General features: G+C 33.3%; 1 protein-coding gene across 2 annotated transcripts in view; it reads right to left on the bottom strand.

The window, feature by feature from the left end:
• Agmo (alkylglycerol monooxygenase) overlaps window positions 1-24296 on the bottom strand; it is a 331367-nt gene extending 307071 nt beyond the window's left edge. For both annotated transcript variants that reach the window (XM_026408644.2, XM_026408651.2), the window contains exons 1-3: window positions 24068-24296; window positions 22445-22575; window positions 12999-13150 (exon numbers count right to left, since the gene is read on the bottom strand). In XM_026408644.2, coding sequence (XP_026264429.1) covers window positions 12999-13150; window positions 22445-22575; window positions 24068-24193 — 409 coding nt within the window. In that variant the 5' untranslated portion in view covers window positions 24194-24296. The remainder of the gene's footprint in view (window positions 1-12998; window positions 13151-22444; window positions 22576-24067) is intronic.
• Between the last annotated feature and the right edge of the window lie 2849 nt (window positions 24297-27145).

Genomic DNA, 27145 nt, shown 5'->3' on the forward strand with positions numbered 1-27145 from the left:
TACATTATATATATGTTATAATCATATTATTATAAAATATAATTATATATTATAAAATTAAATATAAGGCAAACTGTTATGGGTATCCTGATGTGAAGCACTTAATATCAGTTAGGAATCCTCTTTCTAAAAATATTTAACCTGAATTTAATCAATTTAGTCTAGATTACATAGTCTTCTGGGCATTTAGAAACAGATGACAACACTGAAGGAAACAGAGAAGTCTAGAATGTGAATTATTTTATAAGATAACTGTCCTGAGCTCTTTAGAAATCAATGGCATAAAATAGTAGGGTGATATCATCAACTTAAAGGACACAAAATGAATGAAGAAATAAGTAAGCAAACCCTGGGGTAATCATTGATGTGATCTATTAAAAATTTAATTAAAAGATATCCTTGGCTAAATTTAAAAGTATGGATTAGGAACACTAAATAATAAAATGAATTTATTGTTCAATTTCTTAGATTCAAGTTTTGCTTTTTAAGAAAAAAAAGTTGGGATATATCATGCAGCACTTGATGGTGAGTTTTATTTTCATGTGCATAGAAATCATGCAAGTATGCATAAACACATAAACACCACCCATCAATACATCATATTTAAATATTACTGTTGATTCATCTTCCAAAGAGCTAACATGTTGTTTGTTTCATCTGTAAATAATCTTCAATGAGTAGTTAATATTACTCAAATTGGACTACACATTCAAATAACTGGAGAACCTAAAATGACATAAATGGCAATTAAAAAAAAGAACTAAGCCTAGATTTCACATCAGAGATTCTAATTTAAGTGGCTCTGTTTATAGCTTAAGTATCTATGTTTTTGAAAGCTTTCAAAATGCTTCTAAAGCCCAGTCACTGCACAGGTTAATCAATAAGAATCTGTGCTCTGGGCTTCAGAGGACTATGATGTACTGCTTGGGAGAACAGGAAGAGAGTGCTGATTTATCCATCCTAATGTACTTAATCTTTAATTTTCAAAGAGTTTTTGGACAACTCAACCAAATCATTACATTTAAATTTTTTTCCTGCCAAAATATTTGGGAATTTATATGTCAATTTATATATTACCTAAAATATTTAAATGATGATATTACTATGTGCTGCATTTAGTGAAAAATTATAATTCTACTGAGAGTCTAGAGAAAAGGAAAAGCACTTAGATTTAGAGATCAATGGCCTCAGGTCAACAAATCAGGGAAATCAACTCTAAGAGTTTGGTATTACTTAACTTCCTTTGTTTCAGTTTGTTTTGTTAAAAGTTATGTGATAAAAAAGATCACATTGTTTTTCAAATTAAGATGAAAATGTATACAAAGCATTTAAAATACCTAGTTAGAATTCAGTAAATGTGGTTAATTACTCATATTATTTCCTAGAGTAGCAAGTTTTAATGCATAACAGGACAGGAGAGTTTGGTAATTATTTGGTCTCCATATAGTTATAGATAATTCATTTTACTATATTTGATTCCAGTGAAGAATGAGAAATCTGTAATTTCTCAGAAATTGAAAATGTCAAGCTGTCTTGTCACCTATACACAAGTTCCTCATGTTTCAAATTCAGTGAAATTTGGTGTTTCCCCCTAACCTTCAGTTTTTGGCAAAACCCATCAGAATGAGATCCTTAAGTTATTTTCTTTTTAAATTTATTTATTTGCTCTAATTTGTTATACATGACAGTAGAATGCATTTCAATTCATAGTACACACATAGAGCACAATTTTTCATGTCTCTGGTCGTTCACAAAGTGGAGTCACACTATTTGTGTCTTCATACATATACTTAGGGTAATGATTTGTGCACATTGAAATAAATGTCTTGAGAGTCACTAAAACATGTTGGATACTTAAGATCTAAGTATTGTGTATGGTCCTTCACAGGAGTTCCTGTTCTGCTGTGCTCATGTAGTTTTTTACCTTTGACCTATCCTCATTTATCTCCAGTCTCATTAAATATCCATCAATCTCTTTTCTTCACATTAATAACTGTATCTATCTCTTTTCATTTCTCACTTTTTCTTATGATATTTATTTAGTCAAATTTAAGCTGTGATGGTAATTTAAGTGTCTCTAATGCTATCTGGTTTATTTTAAATTAGTATTACACATACTACACTTTTTGTGACAATTTTAGTATTTGTTTTACAGATATTGCTGTAAATATGATTTATATGTCACTGCCTCCACTCACATATACTCCACCTAACCTCATTTACATTCTTCTTTGTTTCATGCTTCCTGCGTATTTTGTTTTGTTCTTTATGTGCAGTTCACTTTGTCCTTTTGCTTGGTTCTTAAGCAGTGTTATCACCATCAGGGAGCCCACCAAATCCTGCATAATGACGTATTTTCCCACTCTATTAGTAAATTTCTAAAGTAAAAAAAGATCACTACTAATGAAACCTAATACTGATGAAATATGATTTCTTATTGATTCAACTACCACCTGCACATCTGGTGTATTTTTCTGGGCTCCTCTGCACTGTTTGTTTAACTCACAGGATAAGCGCTACTCTTGGAGGATGTGTCTTCTTCAATGCTTTAAACAGTCCCAAAATACAAAGCTGGCATTGAAGATTAGTTCAAAAAGATGATGTAGCAAAATCTACATAATGTGATCATATACAGTTGCAAGAGTTTTGTATTTTGATTTGGGAGTATGGAAAGGAAAAAACTGTATATACACTCGATAAATAAATGACAAAATTACATTTTGGAAGGCATTTTAAGAAGCATTAAGACTTTAATTTATAAAAAAAAGGATGAAATCAAATTACCTATTAGTGTAAGAAGAAAGAAAAAATCTGTTTTAGTAATTTTTTTCCAAGTCATTCTCTTGGTTCTGGAAAAGAGATTTCAATCTCTAAGCTGGAAAAGGAGCTTTGGGTCAGGCTAATAATTAAGTTGAAAAAGCAACAAAAGAAACTTTAAAATGCAAATATATGTACAACTTCTAATGGGCTTTGTTCCAAAAATCTTTCAATATTTTTAAATTGTCAAATAAAAACATTGAAGAATTTAAAATAAAGGAACATGGACAAATTTGAGCTACCAAAAAATTCAAATTATATACTATTCACTTAAAGAAAAGTAAAAATTTTTAAATAAAAGTACATTGTAATTTTATTTATCATAGTGGACAATTGTTTATCCAAGAAAGAAAAGACTGTTATTACCATGTCATAAAAGTGCAAGCCTAAAACACACTCTGAATCATCTCTCCTCTCTTATATCTGTGGTTTAACCTGAAATATTCATTTTCTTCTGCATGCGTCTTATTAAAGATAGAGATGATTTCATTAAATTTGATGTATGATTTGCTTTATGTGATGTAAGTTCTCTAGTTATTTTTATGTTACTGACACATGTACCTAATGATAAAATTATAATTTTTTAACTACTAGGGTATATCAACTATCACTTAAAGAAAACATGATATTTTTATATTTTATTTTACTATGTACATTATTTAAACAGAGGCCAGAAAGCAATAATCAATACTTATTTTCTACTCATTATATGTCAGAATGTGCCTTATTTTCTCCATTTAAATTCACTTAACTCATATAATAAACCTGTGAAGCTTATATTATTGCCACTTGCCTCTCAGGAATAAGGAAACACAAAGGCAAGATTTTACAGACATGGAATAAGAAAAGAAGCTATTCCTATTTTTTATATGAACATCATTAGGTAAATTCACAAGGCACTCTCCCCATTTCTATATTCATAATAAAAGAATCATAATTCTAAGAAACACATTATAAAATGAAGTAAATGTGAGTCTTGTTGGGTTTTGAACAAATAGACTAGGAAATTAAGTAGATTTTAAAAAATAAAAATTTTCTAATGAATAACCTGGACTTTTTTTTATATTTAATTCATGATTTGGACAAACATGGAGGAATAACTTCCAATATTTACAAAGTTTTAGGAAAAATACCAAGAAAATATATAGCATTTTAATAAATACACTAAAAATAAAAGGATTATTACTCTAATTCACAAATGAGGAAGAAGAACTTCTGAAAGACTAAATGGATTGGGAACTAAAAGTCTGACTCTTAATGTGCCTTTTTTTCACTAAATACATTTTTTCCTGAGGTCAATGAAATAGCTCTCTATATGTTCAGGGACAAAGAAAAATACTGTTTCTTCAGTCAGGTAGGTGGTTGTTATGAGGTGAAAGCTGTCATCTAAGAATGCATATGTTGAAGTCAAACCTCAGTACCTCACAACATGACTATATTTGGGCATAGGGTATCTTAGGTAATGAAGTTAAAATAAGGTCATTACAGTAGGTCCTAAACCAATATGATTAGTGTCCTCATAAAAAGAGGGGGTACCAAGACAGAGACATACTAAGAAAGCTCACAAGAAGAAACAGGGGAACAATGACAATCTGTAACCAGGGAGAGATGCCTCTAAAGAAACCAGCCATCTTGATCTGAAACTTCCAGTCTCCAGAATAATGAGTAAATAAATATCTATTGTTTTTTTCTTACCCCTGGAAGCAGCAAAATTTCCAAAACACTTAACAAAATAACCAATCTCAGCTTAAATATCCTGTGGTGAAAGAAAATAACCAGTATGGAGGTTCTTCATAAAACTAAAAATAGAACTGCCATATAATCCAACTATCCCATTCATTGGTATTTATTCAAAAGAATTGAAGTCAGTATACTTTATGGATACCTGTAAACCATGTTTATTGCAGCACAATTCACAATACTCAAGTTAGGACTCCTCCTTGGTGTCCATCAACTGGTAAATGGATAGAGAAAATATAGTGTGTACATATACACAATGGAGTTTTATTCAGCCATAAAGAAGAAAATTTTGTTATTTTCAAGAAGATAGATGGAATCGAAGAGCACAATTTTGAATGAAATAGAATCATAGAGAAAAGAAACATTTTTTTCTCATATGTGAAAGCTATAGTGGGAAACTAAAAATTTTTTAAAAAGGGATGCAATGAAAGTAGAAGGTAGACCTCTAAAGTAGAGGTAGAGCATCAGGGGAGGGAGGAAAAAAGGATTGGAGGTACTGGAGAGTGACATTGATCAAATTATGTATGTGTGTATTCAAATATATATGTATATATGTAAATATACCAATTTATATAGAACCCACCATTCTATATAAATAGTATGCAACAATAAAAAAGTAAATGAAATTACTTCAAGATTCAAGCTTTGTGTGTGTGTGTGTGTGTGTGTGTGTGTGTGTGTGTGCCAGCGATTAAACCCAGGGGTACTTAACCACTGGGCCACATCCCCAGCCCTTTTTGTATTTTTATTTAGAGATGGGATCTCACTGAGTTGCTATGTGCCTCACCAAGTTGCTGAGGCTGGCTTTGGGCTCTCAAATTCTCCTGCCTCAGCCTCAAGTCGCTGGGATTAAAGGCATTAGCCACCAAGCCCCACTTCAAGCATATTTTCAATACTAATTGAGTCATGAAATACATTTATTATGTTGAAAATATATTTTATGTGAAATAATGACTAAAATAGAATAAGATACATATATAATACACATAGGATAAATAATACTGTTTTGTGAAATTATGTGTATTTGCCAGGTATATTGTAAAATTTTATTTGTATATATTAATATATAAAAAAGTATATAAAAGTTTCAAATCCATTGAACCAAAGAAATGGTTTTGAAATATATATCCCATCAGGTCTCCATTCACTCTTAATAATCTTTTGTCTGCCCACGTTGTACCTCATCTGTGACACTCTACATTCCATGCAACCTTATTCCTCTCTCTGACATGATTCTAGGTACAATGATATTCTTGCATTTGCTTAAATGAGTCAATTCCGTTTCTGCTTCAGAACATTTTTACTTTCTGGTCTTCTACCTGGGCCTTCCTTTCCACAGAATCACAGAGATCACTTTCTTGGAAAGCTTTAGCTCTATGCTTAAACATCACTTCATCATATAAGCATTCTGGATCATTCTGTATAAAATTAACACCCACACTAATCTAACACTATTTCTAGTAACCTATTTTATTAATCTTATTGCACATTATGAATATTAATCTTATTCATCTGGTCATTTGGCAGGAAACTTCATAAGACTTTTTCAGATCTGAGGATCCTACATAGCTATACAAGTTATGTTGTAGGTCTTTGATAAATTATTTGTTAAATGAATGAATGTCATTCCTCTTTTCAAAGTCCTCCCCATAATTTCATATTATACCCAAAATAAGTGTGTCAGGAGGTAGGTAGTGATTTTCCAGTTTTATTATAGTTGGTCTATAAAGATCTAGTCTTCCCCAACTTCTTTTATACAGTTTTGCACTGTTGTCCTCCACATGTAATTTCTCAAGAGTAATAAACATATTCCCTTCTGAAATACTTTGCACCTGCACATCTTCTGTCTAGAAAGCTCTTCCTTTATATTTGCATATGCTATTTTCTTCATCTTATTCCAGTTTCCACCAGAATGGCACATCCTCACTAAGGCCCACTGGAGGTCTGGGCAGACCACAGGGACCATTACTCACAATTCCATAGCACACCTCACCACTTTTCTTCCTGCTACAACATACACACCACACTCGAAGCTGCCTTCCCTTGTCAGGATGCGATCTCTGAAACAGTATTATCATTCACTGTTCACTGTTGTATCTCCAGCAACTACAAGGCATCCTAATATACAGTAGGGGTTACTGGATCTCTTACCAATGATTGAGACCTACTTTATGGGAATGTTCAGGTAACTAAGTGATAGAAAAGGTCATTGTATTAATATAAAGCACATAATCCAGTACCTAATGCTATAATAAACATTTATTTAATATTAATAGTAACATATAATATTTACTATATATCATTCAATTTTCTATGTTTTCCTCTTTTAAACTTCCTTGAAATTCTATTGTATGTATAATAATCGTTTTATTATCATCATAGATGTGGAAAATAAGACACATATTAACTTGCTCCAAATCTCAGTTAATAAATGGCAATACTAGGAGTTGAATTCAGGTTATCTGGCTCCAAAATCTATGCTTTTTTCCATCATGTACATTGCGTCTTCAGTAATAATAACATTTTCATTATTATTACTATTACTAGCATCATTATTTCAGGAATATAATCTTCGAATAGACTTCTATTGGTTATCATGCATATCACTGAAGCACATTCAGAAATTTGGAAATCTAAGAATTGGTGACCACCAGAAAGACAAAGTTTCTTTCATCAGTGTTATATTTCATTACATAGTCATCTTCATATTTCTCCTATCATTATTGTAATCAATTCTTGGAATCTGTGATCCAAAGCGATCAGTGAGTACATTATCTGTCACTAAACAATCTATCTCAGGTTCCTGGAGTAGAGTTGATATAACAGCAGTGGTCTTCGACATTTGTGGGAAAAATAAGGCATGAATAAACAGATGTGTGAATGAAGTTTGTGACAGTAGAATGATGATTACTCTAGAATTTTCACTTGGTGTACTCTTTCAGCATTTCACATAGTAGTGTTTCTTCATTGTGTCATTTTAACGTGGCAATAAATTCAATCACAATTATAGTTGTTTAATGCCGGAGTACGGCTGCAGCAAAATAACCAGGGGGTGACGAACAACTTGTGTACGTTGATACAGCAGGAGTGGGAGCTGTTTATTGTAGGACAGGAGCGGTATATATACATTCCTCACAGCTTATCTTAATTAACATAAACTCCATACAGCACTCAACCAATAAGGAATCTCCACACTTAATGGCTCGCTGGTGTTACTTCACAAACCACTCCTTCTGGCAAAATACCAGGCGCCATCCTGACTTGTTTACAGACTCTAACAGTTTAATCCTAAGGTTATATGTGACACTGGAGCTCTCATCATTCTGAATCTCTGATGGAAGCCTTAGAATTTCCACTATCTTGCCTTCTAGGTTCTCATCATTCTTCCCACTAAGAAACATGGCACCAATGTTAACCATTGACCTCTGAGTTCATTTCAATGACATGGTCTATCCCATATTAATGTTAAACACTGGTTGGTAGAAACACTTAATATAAATATATACACTAAAATATTACCATCATTTCCCCTCAAAGGGCTGTATTTGAGGAGCTGAGAGACTGGGAGGCAAGAGAAGAATGGTAATAACTCAGAGTGGCCTTTGCCCTCAGTGATGAAACAAGAATGAAGTCGCAATACACTTTTTTTTAATATTTGTTTTTTAGTTTTAGGTGGATACAATATCTTTATTTTATTTTTTTATGTGATGCTGAGGATTAAACCCAGTGCCTCACAGGTGCTAAGTGAGGCTACCACTTGAGCCACAACCCCAGCTTCCCAATACACTTTTTAAAAAAATTTTTTAGATGTTGATGAACCTTTATTTTATCTATTTATTTATATGTGGTGCTGAGAATCGAACCCAGTGCCTCACTCTAAGACTGAATCACAACCCCAGGCCCACAATACACTTTTAATATAAAGTAGGAGACATAATATATAGCCAAGAATCATAAAAATTCCTAAGTATATTCTGTTGTCTATTTTAAAAAGAAGTACAAGTGCAATGGAATGTAAATAAAATATTCTTCATTGTGACCCAGAATCCTGACACCATCAAAAGATAAAATAATTTCTAATCAATACATATGCTTATTTTCTCCTTTTAAACAATTATCGAAGTAAGGATGATCTAAATTCAACTCAATTTACAAGTCAGAAAAGACTGTGTTATGCCAAACTGAAGAAGTCTCATACAGATGCTCACTTACTTAAACCACAATAAAGTTGTGACTAATTATACAAAAATTGTAATCACTTGCTTTGTTTAGATACAGAAATGAATAGAAAACAAATTAAATAATTTATTTTTTCAGATAAAAGATTTGAAGTTTGAGAAGATTTTATAGATTATTTTTATAAACATTATATAGATAGATGTAGGTTTATATTTGGGGACTGAACAAATTGTACTAAAGATGAAATGCATAATCAATATCTCAGAGTGGACAAGCAAAGATTTATTGGAGTAGATACTAATTTTTTTATCATATATAACATACTTGGAGTATGCCTGAGTCTAATTTAGAGTTGAATCAAGAGACAGCAATCACACTAAAATTTTAATAAGGAGCCCTTAGTATAAAGGATTATAACTAGAATGAAAGGTAGTTTACTATTAAAAGAAATAGAGTAATGTTTCTGTGCTACAGAGGTATCAAATAAGAGTTACTGCCTATAAGCTGAGGGAGAAAGAATAAGGCAAGAGTTTGCAGATTTGGAAGAACCTTTCCTCCTACCCCACCCCTCCACCCCTCATGCACAAACATACCACCATTGAGTTTCAGACCTGCGCATCTCTGGAGAGGTTGTGATTACCACTAGACCTCTCATGATGGTTAAATTGCTATAGTGTGAGGGCCCCAGAAGGTAGATGTGGCCTCTGGCAAGCAGAGAATCTTCACAGAGGGTGTCACCTATAGATGAAGTGAACAGTATCAGGTCCCTTACACAACAGTATGCTGAGTGTCAGAGGAAGAATATGGAAGCAAGTGGAAGCAAAATCCTTACAGTATCTCTCCAACCCCTTAAATGGTAAGGCCTAACATCCATTCAGCTGGCAAAGGAGAAGTGTCTACAGTGTCCAGCTTTGACAACACAAGGGAGGAAGCAGAAGGGTAGATGTGGAGAGGAACCAATATCTGGCACGCTTTTCCTGCCCCATCATTGAGTGTGGAAACCAATACTGAAACAGTCTGAATGAAGATATGGACACTCTAAAACTGAGAGCAGCTTCCTTATGCCAAGAGTGAAGGCTGAAGAGTTGTCCCCACCCTGGCCTGACAGATGCCAAGGAAGCTAATAATGGAGACTATCCCCTGCCCAGGCTTGTCTATCACAGCTAACACAATATGTATATTTCCTGGCTTTTGATTCTGTAAATTGTAACCATTTCTGTGGCATCAGTAAGATAAGCAATCTAACTGATTTTCCCCAGGTTGAAAAAGCTGGGGAACACAATTTTCTCTTTTCCACATATTGCATATTTCTTACATTAGCAGACAGCTACATCTTCTCAGTCAGGATCCTGGCAGTCCCTGGGTTAGGCTACACATAATAATACAGGCATAAACTGTATAAGGTCATCTTTTTATGCTTACAGTCACAAATTATAACTTCTTTATTCCTATTTCTAAATTTGGTTACCTAATGTAGCATATCAGTCTGAGGTTAAGTATTGAAGTATATGTAGATAAAGTGCATAAAACCTGACACGCACGAATAACTGAATGAACTTACCCCAAATGGTACATGCATGTAACCACCATCTAAGGCAAGAGATACTCTATTACTGACACCCTCCAATTCTCATTCTTGTTCTTCCCCAGGGGTACTTATTCATTTTTAAATATTCCCCTAAAGTATTTACTGGTTCGCATGCATATTTAGTATGACTAATAGAAAGCACAATGACAAATGATGCATCATTACATAATGGAGGATAAGCAAGCAAGAAGGTACTTTAAATTTAAGACCTATTAAATCTTATCATTCTATATTTTTAAAGTTATCCAAGCAATCTTTAGAAATCCCTGTGCTACTCTTACTTTTGTATGAGTATGCAATAATCAACAATGTCTTTTTAATTCCACAGGGAAAGGAATGAAATATAAATAATACACATCTCCAAATATCCCTTTGAGTTTTTTCCCATAGATATACAGACAGAGTTCAAATTTTTGAGAATAAGTTTTTTTTTCCACTGCTATCAAACTGTCGTCTAATGGTAGAAAATGCTATATACATTTCATAAAATGACACCAACAAAAACAACAATAAAACACCTAGCAATGATTTGGGTTACTAAATAATCTAAATGCATGTGAAAAAGAGAATTTAAAGTATACAACATATTTTGTTCCTCAGAACTCATAGCATTTAACATGTTAACAAATATGGAATGTTTATATTTTATCATTTCATTTAGAGTAATAGAAGAAAAGTTATATGGTAAGCAGAAAATGTCTTATTTTTTTTCTTGCTATATTTTAAGATGACATTTGGATTTTGGATCTGTTGAAACTTTTTCAGTTGAATAAATCTGACCAGTTATTCAGTTTGGACTCGGTAATCCTGGAGACTCACGAAATCTGATATTGCAAGATGTTCTTATTCTTTTGTATTTATAGATTTTTAATAACCTCCTTTAATATGTTTCATTATTATTTGCATGTAAAATTTAAAAATCAACTATCATATTGAAGGCTGAAAATTTAACTACCTAATTTATTTTTTTCCTACCAGCTTTCCATTACAAGTCAAAAGTCTTTGAACTTATGATTAGGCTCCATGGCCTCAAGGTTGTGAGTGTTTTTCCAGAAGGTTTTCAAATTTTTTTTTTTAATGCCTGCCTCCTTCACTGGATTCAGTTCAAAATATTCTAATGGAAAGCATACTTTAAATAACCTTGATTCCACATTTTTAATATGTTATTTTATTTTATTGCTCTTTCCTAAGTAAGAGCACTTATAATCAACATATTTTTTAAAAGTTTTATATTTGGGAATAATTTGTTGGGCCTTTGTTTCCTGTTATAATGGGCTTTCAAAGACTAAGCAAATTTGCAGATTTTCCAAACAAACACATCTGTACAGGACAGTGAGCTATTAGAAGGTTCCTGTTAAATAATACAATGTGAAGTCTTTCTGGAGTACCCATTTGTTGCATAGAATGTGAGGAAGATTGCCAACGAGTTCATTTTAGAAAACAAGTGCTTTGCAGTAAAAAAACAAATAGATTAATACATAAACCATTTTTATTCTTAATCCTGTTGGACTTGGGTGTATTTTCTTGCATTTATACAAAAGGAAATGATGTCAGGAGCTGACCTCTTGTTTTCAAAGACAAAGGTTCTTTTTCTAGCTTATATTTACTTTGAATTGTTTCAGTGAATTAGCGCTTCTTATAATTCCATTAAATGCACATGTTTAAAGTACTTAAATGTTATATTTAAGGTTCATCAGCCTTATGCATAACACTCAGCCACACTCCTCCTATTTCCTTCTCCTTTCCTTGGGAAGAATATGTGGTCACATGTACTCCTACACACATAACCCTGATCCGGGTCTCTTCGTTCCATCTCCCATCTATTTTTTATTATTATTCCAGGTTTCTTCCTCTTCCTTCCTTCTTCCCCACCCACTCAACCCAACCACCCACTGGAATCCTGAGTTCTGTTCTTCAGTAGTTTTGCAAAATTAGTACTTTCCCGCGGTTCCCCTCAGAACTACTTTGGCATGCCTTAGCTCTCCACAGAGACCACTTGCTCACCTTAGTTCTACAATCATCCTTAACTCCCACTTATCCCTATAGAAATTCAGATCCAGACCTGGTTCTTGCTTTTCCATTTCCCTTTTCAAAGCAAAATATTTCTTTGGAAGGTACAGCTAAGAATCCCAAAAGGCAAAATCATTGAACCAGTGCAGTAAGAGGGCTTTGTATTAAATGAGAATTTTTGCTAAACTACAGTAACACTGAAGTGCGTTATGGTCAATGCCTAGCTGATTGCATTTTCATTTGTAATGTGGAAATACTGCCAAGAAATTGAATCAAGCTCACTCTGACAGCACATGTTACCTAGAATTTCTTGCTGCAATACAACTTTACTAAGTGACCCCTCATAATTGAGAGGTTTGACATTCTGAGCAATCGTCTGTAGTCTCTACAAAGCATAATGTAATAAAACAGTGGAAGCAACCCATTGAAAAATTATGCATAACCATCATTTTCTAAACTTTTTGAAAATTAGAATCATAAGGAAATGTACTTGTAAAAATTTTATATATTTTCTTGAAAAATGGCTTCAGATTGTCTCCACTTAAATTTTAAACTTTTATTATTAGTTTTATTTGTTTATTCATTCAATAAATACTTAATGAATGCCTGCTATTTATCAAAAGCACTTGAGCAAAAATTAACAGTAACTCTTATTAGTACTTACCATGGGCCATGCGATGAAACCAGTAGTAGGCAAAGTCTACTCCTAGAAAGGTGAGATACCAAGTCCATGGAGAATCCCAAGGCAAACTGAAGAACCTATAGTTCTCCCAGATATAAATGTAACTGGTCACTTCAATGCTCCTGAAAAACAGGCTGGAAAATAAGAGTGACAAGCATTTAGTGACAACCATTTTAGATACTCAATTTTGCTAAAATATATCAGAAAATGTTTTTCAATTTATATAGCATATGTAAAAATTAAACTATTTCATTATGCTGCTTCTTCCTGCTATTTCATCACTTTTACAGGCTTACTACATGGTATCAAAATGATTCTCATGATATTTCCTTCTGTTTCATAGCCACTATGGATGCTAGTTGTTTGCACTCTAAATTTCATGGAATTAGGAGACCATTTCTTTCTCATGTCCTTTAAAATACTTTTTTCATGAAACCCCTATAAAATTTACAAAACAACTATTTTTTTGTGATTTTCATTTCTAAATTTTAATGAAGAACACAGTAAACATGGCTTATAAAGGAAGTATAAAGGGCAGAAAAATATAGGGCATATTTTTGAGACATCTGCAAATTTCCTGCTGTCTTCAAATATGTTGATTTATAAAATTTACATTCAGATTAAAATAGATTATTTCTAATTCTATTCTCTTTTCTCTCCTCCCTCCTTCCTCTCTTTCATACATAGTTAGGGTTTTGTAGATTATGTTTAGTATCACATATTATATTCTTACAGTATTTTAATATCTCACTTATGGAAGAAAAATTAGAGCTTTCAGAATGTTAGATATATACAAATATAGAGGTATAATACAAATATAGAGGTATACGAATATAGTTAAAATAGATGTATAAGCATAGCTAAAATAATTGTTTTAAAACTGAATAATAAAAATCTGAATAACACACTATGCCTTGCCATCTATTCTATTAAAAGTTTTATTTAAATAACTTTCAAAAACATAAATAATATACATTAATTTCATATAGCATTTTAAAAATTTTTCTGCGATCAAAATTTCTGTAATCAAATTCAATATTAGATTTGACATAACCATTTGCTTTATTATCACTTTTATAAATTTGAGTGAATTGCCTTTTCCTTTTCATTTTATTGTTATTAATCAAAAGCACTTGAGCAAAAGTGGTTGTTCTATCTCATAAAGTTTAGTTATAAGTCAACAACAAATTTGGTTTTCAACTTTCTGTGAAATTTCTTAAATATTATAATTTCAGAGAAAAATCAAACCATCAGCTCAGATTATATTATTAAAATTCTTCATTTTAATAGTATTTTCCTTTATAGGTCCAGTTTCTATGAATTAGCATGTTTATGAGTCATTTGGAGATCTTAGCCTTTATTCTTAACTTTATTCTTGAGTTCAATTATGATGGAATTTAATCATGATTCACTATCTTTAAAATAACCTCATATACTTTGTTTCAAGTTATTATCATTTAATCTGCAAACCAAAATATTAGATGACTTCACAATAGCATTAATATGCATAACTCATAAAATGTCAAGTAATTACCATTTTGAGCAGGATTATACATCATCATATGTTAAAACTCAATTTGAAATTTTAGATTACATAGCTGTAAGTTTTGCTCCTGAGTGAAGTCCGTAACCCAGGAAAATTGATCTTGCTTAACGCAATACCAACCTGAGCAATGCTCTGAATATACCATAATCCCCTGATAAAGTAGCTTTTAGTCCTTCTATGGGACTCTTTCTCATAAAGTCTTGCTGAGGGTAGACCTCCACAAGTGTCAATTCCTAGACCTCACTATGTTGCCAAGAGTGTTTGTTTTTGGACATGTAGACAAGCAGAATTGGGACAAGAAGTCTGGAGTTCCTATGCATGAGTGGTCCCCATGGGCCAGGGCACACCCTGAGTCAGGTTCTCCCACTGAGTATGGAACTCTGAGGAATCTAAGAGCTGGAAATTTAATGACTGCCTTCCAAGTTTTTATCAAAGATATCTGTCAAGGTGAGGAATAGAATAAATTTTATCTTAAAGACTGTTAGCTTAGTTGGTATCTCCATGTATTACTAAGGCTATTGACATTTGTATGCTATTGACATTTGGTCATGAGAATTCTTGCTGTGGGACACTGTCTTGCACAAACATTTCCTCCAACTGTGAAATCTTAAAATTGCTCTCAATTGCAATTATTGGAGCATTACCCATGTAAAATTAATGTTTCAGTCAAAAAATCATAAATACTGTCAGCTTTATATAGTCCAACCTAATAATTTCTCTAAAGCAGGGATTCTCAATCTTGAAACTGTTGCCATTTAAGGCCAGATAATCCTTTGGTATGAGGGCCTGTCCTGTGCATTATAGAATGTATGGCTTATCCCTGTTTTCTATCCACTAATTTCAGTAGCATCATTTCCCACATCATTTATGACAACCAAAATCATTTCCAGACATTGTCAAATGTTTCCTGGAGAGAAAAATTATCCACACCTGATAATCAGTGTTAAATAAAGCAATGAATCAAGAAGGAAAAATTAAAACTTAGAAAATGCAACAGAGAGTTGAAATATCTACAGATTGTTATGTACAGTTCAGTACATGGTATTGAAGCAGTCTCATCCATGGATTCATTCAGTCATTCAAATAACCCATATTAGGAGCCCACTAAGTTTCAGGCACAGCATGAGTCACAGGAGATGTTGTCAAACAGGGCAAACATAATCACCTGCCTCATGGGGGTCTCTTATGTATATCATTTAAATTTTTTTTTCTATCTCCTTCATGAATTCAAATGACAACTAAAATATGCATTATGGTACCAAGATCTCAATAAAAGAGGGTCCTTGAAAAAACTTTCTTTCATAAAGTAAATAGAACCTGCTTGCAATTGAAATTATTTATTTCCTGTACAGGTGCCAGACCTTGAGCAGTCACCCAATTTATTACTCTGTCAACTGACTTATTAGGGTTGACACAAATCTAGTTGAAATATGTCTGACATAGTATAGTCAAGCCTTTTTTTTCACACTTTAGCATGAAACAAACTTTCTTCAAGGTGAGGGAAAGAGGGGAGAAGCTGTGGGAGTTGTATTCCCTCCTTTCTCTCAGCAAGATGAATATAATACTGTTCCATTATTCATGTGAAAGACTAACCAGGCAGTGCCCACAATTAAAGACAATTCACCAAAGTGATACAGCTGGCAGTGCCCACAATTAAAGACAATTCACCAAAGTGATACAGCTTCGAAATGATTATCAATCTCTGAAAAGTCTTTGATTGCAGGAAATAGCACCTACATTCTCAAAACTGTTCCCACCAGACCCTGAATCAAAGCCAAAACTCTTTCCTTTTTTTCTCTTTCTAATTCCTCTGCTCCTTTATCCATCCTAAAACCCTATGTATGACTCTGTACTCTGGAATTCAAACTTGAACTCTCTAAGCCCCTTCCTGTGAGAAAAGGTATTTAAAACACAAGTGTATATACATCATGAGCTTACTATATCCCACAAAGATGGAATATTGGGTAGCACAGGGTCTTGGAATTACAAATACTAAATACTCTTTATGCATTGTTTGGATGTGAGCCCCCAAAATGATCTCAATATAAAGAGACATTTGAAATCAAAATAGGCTCTTCTCCCATTGTCCTATTTCTTCATAGATTCCCCCCACTCCCCAAATAGAGGTAGTCTTGGATCAGAGATAATGTCTTTTGGCAAATAAAAGGTAACTCACTTATCTAACTAGTGTGATGATTCTTCATGTGTTTTACATAATATTTTCTCTCATTACTAGAACTTTGTCCTGTCAAAGTTCAGTTACTGTAAAAAATTACTTAGTAAGGTACAAAGTTGCTATTTAGTAATGACCTGAGTTTTCAGATAAAGTTCATTTATAATGATGATATTAAAAATATTCAATAAAGTTGAAATAAATATTATTTGGGAGTTGAGAATTTCAAGCTATTAGTTTTGAAAGTCACCTCAGCCTGAATCTACCATTACCAAGAGTAGAAATGTGACACTGAACATGTCATTCAGCTTTTTAGTACTTTGGGGTTTAATTTAGGATATGAGAACATTAGGATAAATGAGCCCTAATATTATCTAGCTCTCAGACACTCTCAAACTCTAATCAGTAAGAAAAGCAAGTGAAACTTAATGTGATGCTCCCATTGCAAATGGTTAGCATTTCAAAGCAACTCTCAAGAGTAAGAATTATGTTTCCAGACTTCAAGGCATCCAACAATTTATACTACTCAAAAACTATGACCATAATTGTGTTTACTGCCTGAGTTAGCCAGACTATGCAAAAGGCATAGAAATAAATTAGACATTTTTATTTTTAATAGCCTTGTCTTGTAAGCTAGAAAATAAATGAATATTTAATGGGACCAATTAAAATGATTCTTTAAAAAACACTAGTAAGTAATAGATAAATAAGTATGAATAAATATTTTGAAATATATGCATATGTCCATATAATTATATACATATATTTTCCGAGAAATTTTATTATATATTTATTTCAAAATCTCTTAAAACTGACCCAAAAACTTGTACTGCCTTTCTGTAAAGCTACTGCCACTTTTGCTCCATCTAGTGGAATATTGATTTTTGCTCAGTAATAGTAAGATAGATAATAAAACTTCGACCTCCCGAAAACAGATAAAATGTGTACAGTGATTTCTTACTGCTAAATTATATTACAATTCTAAAATAGTCACATATAGTTTTTTTTACAACCATAAAATTATAAACTTTTGTAAATACAATGAGGTAATTTTTTGGAAAAAGCAAATTTACTATATTCTTTACAGGAAAATGTAAAGAATAAGCAAAGAAGGCAGCATAGAGGTTAGTCTCACAATAATCTTTAAAGTTACTAATTCACAACGAAGACAAAATCTATTAATAAGGCATCTAATGTAAAAATTAAGAGGAAATGAGGTATTCTTCCCAGAAAATGTAACCAACAAACCAAAAAAATATTTAAGTGAAATTTTTCTTATGTCTTAAAAGTATTTAAAATTATTCTTTGAGCAAATAATCATTTAATATTAATAATAAGGTGCTATTCTAAACATTACCTTCATTCACTTATCTCTGATTGGAAAAGTGAATACTGCTTATTAAATTCATCATCCAAAATGATAAACACTCATTTGTTAAGAGTCTAATGTTGCCAAAAGTAGTATTGCCCCATGGCTAATGTGTAGTATAAAAACCCAGTATACAATTTTTCTTTTTTTCCCAGCCCCACCCTAAGGAGTCAAAAGTATTTCAAAGTAGTTTAATTTCCTCCTTTTTTTTTTTTTTTAATGAACTGAAAGGTTTTTGTCAGGAATGGAAAATTCCATAGCAAGCATAGTCAGTAAAAATGTGCATATGTATGGTTGAACATTGCAGGAGCTAGCTCCATACTAAAAATTGGCAGCGACCCATACATATTAAAAGTGGAGTGTCCCCAACTTATTTGAAAATTTACCTACTTAAATTATCCCTCCAACCTATTGCAATTTGATTTATAATCTGCTGTTTCAACAGAATAAATGAACCCATTAAAAACAAACATACTGTAGATATTTATATCGGGAATAAAGCTTCTCTGGGGAGGATGCAATTTATGGAAGCAGAAACATTGGAAGGAAGTAACAAATTGAGGTCCTGGTTCTCTAATGAAGGATTGGAAATTGAGTTCTGGTTAAACAAGAAGGAAAAAAAAAGATGCGATTATTTTTCACTCGTTAACATTTAAGTCAGTAGCAAAATATGTCACAAGTTTTAGATAGCATTTTTTAAAAATAAATTTTGTACCTATTTTGTTAAATCAAATTTAATTTTTATACTTGTAAATTATGACAGAAAAGCAGATTATCTCCATGATAAATTGTGTTTAATTATGATAAATAAAAATATCTATTTATAAATTCAGGACAAAATTCTGATTAAGAAGTCTTCCTACCAGGTTTCAGAAGTGCAAAACAAATGGAGGAATACCCAGAATCTGGTTCTTGGGACAGATGGACTTTTATTACAGATCATGGTCTGTCCAACAGGCTTGTAAACAAGATATAATCTTGTCCACGGTTAAATATTTGAAAAGTGCAGCATGTTTCTTTTTTATGAATGTGATAAGTTCGCTATCAATCTTTAAGACACTTCAAATTTTATGTAATCATTTAATTGAGATCTTCAAATAAACATTGCTTTTCCTCAAAGTCTGCATACAACATTTCCATTCTATGAATGGCGAAGCGGAAAAACATGTTCACTTTGATTTCCACTTCTTTTTTTTTTTTTTTCCTCAGGAGCCACATATCTACTTACAATTATTATCCAAAGCACAGCTTTTCACAAGTGAATGGTATAGTCATTTTTTTCTAGCAATTACATATTTTAAGGATGTGGCAAACTCTTGTTGCTAGCATAGAAAATGAAATTAGTCCCTTGGAGAGGATGTGATCAATGCTGTGTTAATCTAACCCTCAGCTGTTAATGATTTGCACAGGGATTCCCCTTGATGCAGTGGCTTCAGCTGAAATACTAATTGTAAGAGTTGATGTCAGCTTCCCCTTCATATTCCATCCCCCGCCCCCGCCCTGAAAAAGGATTGAGTGGGGTGGACCCTGAGAATCAGCTTTCCATTTCTACTTATACCTTGTCTTTGTCTGATAGTACAAAAATAAAAAGAGAAGAAAGTATTTTTATATTTCACTTTCAGATAATTTGCTTTCCTCTATCTTCCAGGTAAAAGGTTATAGAATATGAAATTCTTTGCAAAACAGAAAACTACACACATTGCTCTTTATATGGCGGGGGTAGGGGGAGCACTTGCTGTTCATTCTTGAGATATAGCTATAGAAAATATTCGCCAAATTCAAGTTCATAACCTTTTACCTTTCTCTTTAAAGGGTACTGGAGTTAACAGTTTGTGTTAGCTTAAGGAGTGTTATGAGTAGTGGATAAAGGAAGAGAACTTCATGTTCTGTCCCTGAAGGACTGGTGGGTTTGTTTTGGTTTTGGTTTCTTTCTTTCCTTCTGTTTCCTTCTTCCTCCCCTCCCCCACCCCCACCCCCTATTTCTCTGTCAGGTGTAGAGGATGGAATTAGTGTGTTCCCTTTTTGTGTGTGTTTTTGTAAAAGTATGTACTTGATTTTTGTTTTACTTTTTTATAGTTCTGTACCTTTTCTGCTAAGCAGAAATATTGTACTGAGGATACAATGTGTGTTTATACTAGTTACAATGTTATGAAAAGAGAATAATCTAATTTGATTTGCAGTGAAAGTCAAACTTGAAAAAGTAAAAGAAATGCGAATTCATTCACTTACTGCCTCTCTATGCTCTTAACATTTTTACTTCCAATCAGTAAAATATGTGTGTGACCCATAATTGCACCTGCTGGGTTGCAGTTGCACCTTCTCAGTTATCAAGTGATTTGTATAGTTGATCAACCTTCTGATTTCCAATAACCTATACACTTAATTGTTTTCAGAATAAATTACAGTAACAACTGTGATTTTTTTTTGGGGGGGGGCGGCTACTAAGAATTGAACCACTAAGCCACATCCCAAGTCCTTTTTATTTTTTATTTTGAGACAGGATCTTGCTACATTGCTTGGGGCCTCACTAAATTGCTGAGGCTGACCTTGAATTTGTGATCCTCCTACCTCAGGCTCCCAAGCTGCTAGGATCACAGGCATGTCACCACCACACCTGGCACAAATTGAATTTTTAAAATAAATAAATCTACATTCAAATCTACATATCCCTGAGTATAATGAACACATATATGTTCATTTATGTTCCCAGGAGATGTGTAATGTAGGAAATTGTCTATAATTTTAAATCTATCCTTAAGGTAAGCTGGGAATTAGCTGCAAATAACTGGACTATCTTCCTCTGATTCCAGCTGCAATGTTCAACCATACCAATGATTTTTCAGAGTCATTATTACTAAAATTATTACTAGTACTATATATACCTAACCTACTTTTCTCAGAGTAACACTTGAGAGATGTTTTAAGATCAAACTTCTATCTAGACTATATTATGAAGTCACTTCACCTTTTCTCAAATACTTTAAAATTGTACTGACATTTTTTTTAAAAATCCACCTTAGTTTCCCAGTGGGTGGTTCATAGAAACATTCCAAAGCAATGAGCACTGGTCAGAAGTAAAGCTCTTAAAACAGTAAAAGCAGCAAGGCCTGGGAGGTTGCAATGAGAACATTCCTCAGCAGCCCAGAGTACAGGCTTCTGAGGACTGCTTCACCTCTGCTTCTTTGGCTAATCCTTATACAGTGAAAATGCCCTGCATTCATTGGGGTTTCCCTAATACATCACTAGTTACTCTTTCTATAAAGCAGGTCACTTATTATTTACTACTACTTACTCTTTTCATTGTCCAATTTTATCATCAACATGACACACTAAGAATACTATTTTCTAAACTTTTACCACATACCAAGCACCATTCCAGGCATATGAAATGAAAGTATGAGATAAGTACACCTCTTATTCCCAAGTTGTATGCAAGTGAGCAGGGAGGGCTGGAGGAAAACAGGCCATGATCCTGCACCTGGGGTGATCCTGTACCTGCCCTGGAGTTCATGGGAACAATTTGGGGTGATCATGAGAGTTCATGGGACAATAGTGAAGTGCTGCCTAAGAGAGGGTTGGAAAATGGATGAGGCTTGTTGAGGAGAGTGAAGAAGAATGACTTTTGTTTAGACAAAAGAAATGAATTGGAGATGGCCACATGGATGGCTTTGCAGGCAAAACAAAGCACCTGTGGTGTGTTGGCCAAGCCACATAGCACAGCATGAAAGAACAAAGATGACTAAGGGGCAGGAAAATGGAGGGACCAAAAGCAAGGACAGAAAGAAAAAGCCCTCTGTTGTTTAGGATTTGTATTTTATTCTCAGAGCAATTCAGAACCAGTGAAGCATTTCTATTGGATCCAGATGATAGACATATTTGGCTGCCAAAGGGGTTAGAGGTAGGACTTTGAGACTTTGTAATAGTCCAGACCCTTATATGACTTGCCTAGGGAATGCTGCAGCTCAGGGAGCTATCTGTGTGAATTATGCTAGAGCAAAATAAAATTTTCAATAGAAAATTAGAATATGACTTAGGGCTTGAAGTACAGTAATGCAAGTGCAAAATTTAAGGGTGTGCCAAGAAACTCAGAAATCAAGATAAATTATGTTCTAGATTTTTTAAAAAAATACCAAGAAAAACAATGGCAAAAAAATGGTAAAAATGTAAATAATGACAGGAGCTGAATTCTTTGAGGAAATACATGGAATTAAGCAAGTTCCCACATAATAGGTACATTTCTCTTCACTCTTGGAGATGCTAAGGGGTTTTGTCTGTTTTTTGTTGTTATTGATGTTTTATTTATTTTTTAAAAAATATTGTTGCTAAATCATCTAACTTACCTTGGAAGCCGAGACAGAATACCAGCCGATAAGGATGTTAAAACATCATCCACGCGACTTAATGGCTTCCCTTTGCAAACCCAGCTGATGACCAGTTCAAGCAGCATAAAGGAAATGAAAAATGGAGTAGCCTGGAAAGGAAATTACAAAGAAGAAAGGCTATGGTGTTTGATAATGAAATTCTCCCATACTTTCTTATTAGTCCTTCCATAATTGGGAGACCGAGCAGGAGATGTGCATAGACCTATTTTAGAAGATCTTTTCCCATTTGATGGGCAAAGAGATCTAGTGTATTTAGGGCATACACTAAATCTGTGGTCAAATTCTAACATCAAATTTGAAAATTAAATATAACTATAGACACAACTATGATAATTGTGCCAGGAAAATAATAAAAGTAGGAAGGACACATACCAAGTTCCAGAAAATACATTTAAAATAAGTAACCAGAAGTTTATCATATACCTATGACTGAGTGAGACTCACTTTAAGAGCATTTCCTTAAGAATGAAACTGTTTCTAGTTTTATATATTATATATATATATATATATATATATATACATATATATATATATATATATTAGAATTACTTCTAATGATGAAATTGAAAGAGTAAAAACAATTTTCTTCTCAGAGTCTTAGAGAATAAGGTAATTTTCCATCTTGTTCAAAACACCACCAAAGTTTCATACCTTCAGTTTTAATTTTATTTTATGCAATTATTATTTTTTATTTATATATTTATTTTGTTTTATTTTATACCATTAAGGCTGTAGTATTGATGAATAAATATTAGATTTTGTTTGACATTATGATATAAATAATGATTTATGAAGATGAGTAACAAAATTCTCTTTAAACATAAAAAAGAAAAAGCAATATTGAATTTTGAAAACAATATGGGTTTCACTCATTTAGAGGCTGATCATGAGTTGTGAAGTTTTCTAAACTGAACTTTGGAGAACATACTCTCTGATGTCATCTTTTTCTATTCCTGGCTTAAACTAGCAAGTGTGGTAGGAACTACTTGTCAGGGTGGGGAACTTCAGTATTCAAGTTCTAATTCTGGATATTTCCACTTCCAATCATAGCCAGGAACCAAAAGTGAAAAGTGCCTCTGAGCACTTGAGAGTTTCAAAGAAAACTTGGTTCAAGTTCAAATCTAGGAAGTCAGAGTTGGACTGAGTCAAGCTGCTGCATATCCTTCATTCTGCACAATTCTACCTAATTAAAGAGGTAATACTTTTTTGGAAGTGGTGGGCAAGTTAAACATTTTAAAATAAAATTTTTTTACAAAGTTTATTGATGTGGTGTAACTGTTTGACACTGAGTTTCCAACTGCTAAAAGCACAATGCCATGGTGTCTAGGAAAACTTTTAAATTTTTTATCATATTCTAGAGTAACATATAAAGGAGGGGATTTATAGACAAAAATGGATATTGTATGAGATTTTAATTCAAGTAGAAATTCTTCTTTTGCTTTATGCCTTCAAGAAATTGAATTATTTTTATTGGAATGTAATAATTTGAAGAATGAAAGAGAACAAATCCCCAGGATATGTTGACCTTACTTCTTTCTTATTAAGAAAAGATCCAGATTGCCTCCTTCAGTATAGTCTCACCTTTTTTACATAATCAGGCACCTCTTCTGGAGTTTGGAATGAAGTTTCATTGGGCTTCATCATGTAAAACATCATGCGAACACCCTGGGAAACGGAAACATCCTGTTGGGCTTCTGGGTTCTTCATTCCTGCCCTCCTCTGATTCCCAGCTGGAGAGTATTTGAGATTCAGTGGTTGAAGCCAGAGGGTGAACAAAGAGGACGAGATGTGCAGCACAGCACAAGCCTCTGTCAGGAACAGCTAGAGACAAAGCTCCAGAGAGAGCCCAGCCAGCAGCAGATTCTGTGCAGACAGGAAAAACAAGAATCAAGAACAAGTTCAGAGTTCACTGGACACCATCCCAAAAAGGGCGGGCGTGTGGGGGAGGAAAGGGAGGACTTGTCCCCCAAATCAAAGACTCACAGTGCAGTTTGACTGTAGCCAGAGTAACTGAGCATCAAAAAATAGGAAAGATTTTAAAATAAAATGAAAATAAGAGTGTGCCTTGGAAAGAAAAAGCAGGTAAGGAGAGGTGATAAAGGATGAAAGTTCACTCTGGAAAAGTGGATGGAAGTTCAAAAGTCAGAGCTTATCAGAAAGAGTATTTTATCTCTCCTAGTTTTGAAATTCACAATGTGTTTAAGTTGGTAGCCTCTTCAAAGACCCTATTTCATGAAGGATCTGGGTATTCTACCTAATGAAAGCTCCAAAGTCAGTAAGCACTGAATTTGGGCTTGTTATGTATTTCTGGATCTCAATCCAGTTAACTTTCAAATGTTTGCAATCCAATTCAAGAGCATTTGGTTTACGTCATAAGCATCATGGCTTCTCTATTCTCCTAAGCATTTACAGAAGAAGCTGCCAGCTGTTGCTGTGAGACCTTGCCTCTTTCTTCTAGAAAGAGCTTAAGTGATTGTACCTTTTAGGTAGACTAGAGGGTAATTAATTTTCTGCATCTCCAGTGAATATGCGGTGCATGACAGAATAGCCTCAGCCTTTTACCTCAAAGAGTTGTGATCATCTTTAATTATTATCTCATCGTTGAAACTGTTACTTAATGAAGTTATTGATACATAAACATGTTTAAAAAATAGAAACTATAGATAAGCAACAAACAAGTTACCATTCAGAGACACTATTAACATTTTAGTGCATTTTAGTCAGTTCTGTTATAATATCACATATGGGCACCTAAAAATCACCATACTATAAACAAAAAAGTATCCAATACAAATCACAGGATTTCTGAGAAAAATAAGATTAGGGCACAACAACCAAAAACTTCATAATTACCCACAAGAAAAAAAAATTAGAGCCTAATAAAAATGGAAGCACATTTTTACACATTGCCTGATTAAGACATCTATAAGTACTAAACTAAATACAGGGTTTGCATTGAAATAGGCCTTAAATTTGTGGAAATAGACTGTGGAAGTATTGCGGATTATAGTTATGATGAAGTGTTAGAAGAAGAATTATCTGCAGTCAGACAGAAAATTATAATATCATGTACATATATGTGGATGTCATAGTCCATGATAACATATGTGAACTTCGAACAATGGAAGGAGTGTAAGAGAAGTGTGCACATGTGTGTGCACGAGCTCACACTTTGTGCATAATAACACCATTCAGGTTTTCAGTTCAAAAAGGATGTAGTTTTTAAAAAGCACCTGATGTTTTTCTCTGACAGAACTACAAATCAGCAAAGATGCATGCTCAAATTTTCTAATCATGTTGCAACAGATTTTCATTTCAAAGCAAGCATTACAGCAGAATTGTCTTTGCTTTCAGACACTTTCTGTTACAAATAAAAATGTACATGTTTTATTACCTGTTATTAATTTTTTTTGAAATTACAAATGTGGGATATGACAGGAGAAAGAAAAATCCAAACAACACAGTTGTAAATAGAGTAAAATTTAGAGCACCCCTTCCCTCAAGTCACACACACATCTCTTCCTTCAGTTTAACAGGGATAACCTTTCTTCTTAGGAGATATTTTTTCACATCATTTTTTTCCCTACGAGGATAGTTGTTATGGTAATCATATAAATGTATTTAGACACACATGTGGTTTTATTTTTGTAATGGGCTATATTAGCATATCAACTCTCCTTCTTTGAGTTAACAATTTATGAGGAACATTCATTCTTCCATTCAGTATATGGTTATGTAGCGTGTTTTAAAAATCTTTTTTAAGCTAAAGGCTGAAAGAGGTGTGTGTGTTTGTGCATATGTGTGTATGTCAACTAGCTCAAAAATCATTCGAATGTATTATGTTTACAAAATTTAATATGAAGAATTTTTTTTATGGAGATGACAGAAGAAGTAAAAAGCCAAGCAGCAATAAAGAGGTAATCTAAGGATTAATATCAATAGAAAGCAACCAACATCATTAAGCCCAAGGGATACAAAGGAAGAGATCATATTATTGTAGCACAGGGTTTGGGAAGAATTGGGGAACATTGGAACCACAGGGGTTGCCTAGAAGGCCCAGAGCTTCAAATTTTGCAATTATGTTACTTAAAAATAATTCTTTCCAAGACACTATCTCAGTACCTCTTTTATGGCTATTTCTTATCATATAGCTTCATGTTTTCTTTCAGAATGTTTGCAGGATTTGGTTGCTGTTCCTTCAATTGTCTGGAATTTGGTTTTGTATGTGGTGTGCAGTGGTTATTCCCTTTTCTCCCTTATCCTGGTGGATCACCATGGACATTTTCACATTATACTTCCAAATACCTGGGCTATTTCCAGGTTCTCCACTCAGTTCCACTGACATATTTATCTATACTCGTGCTAGTACCATGGTATCTTAATTACTGTCCCATCATCATAATCTGATAACTTTGCAGGAAAATTTCTTATTCATGAATTTCATTTTTCAAAAATTATAAGCTATCGTGGCACATTTGCTAGAAGGAATCTATTTAAACTATTAGCAAAGAATCCCTTCAGCAGTTTAACTGGAAATGACTTAAATTTATGAACTAATTTGGGAAGAATTGACATCATAGACAATAAATTTGCTTTGAACAAATGGACACAAATACATGCTACAATCATTTAAACTTAATTCTCCATGTAAATGATGTC

Source organism: Urocitellus parryii, chromosome 3 (genome assembly GCF_045843805.1).
Source record: "Urocitellus parryii isolate mUroPar1 chromosome 3, mUroPar1.hap1, whole genome shotgun sequence".
Lineage (NCBI taxonomy): Eukaryota > Metazoa > Chordata > Mammalia > Rodentia > Sciuridae > Urocitellus > Urocitellus parryii.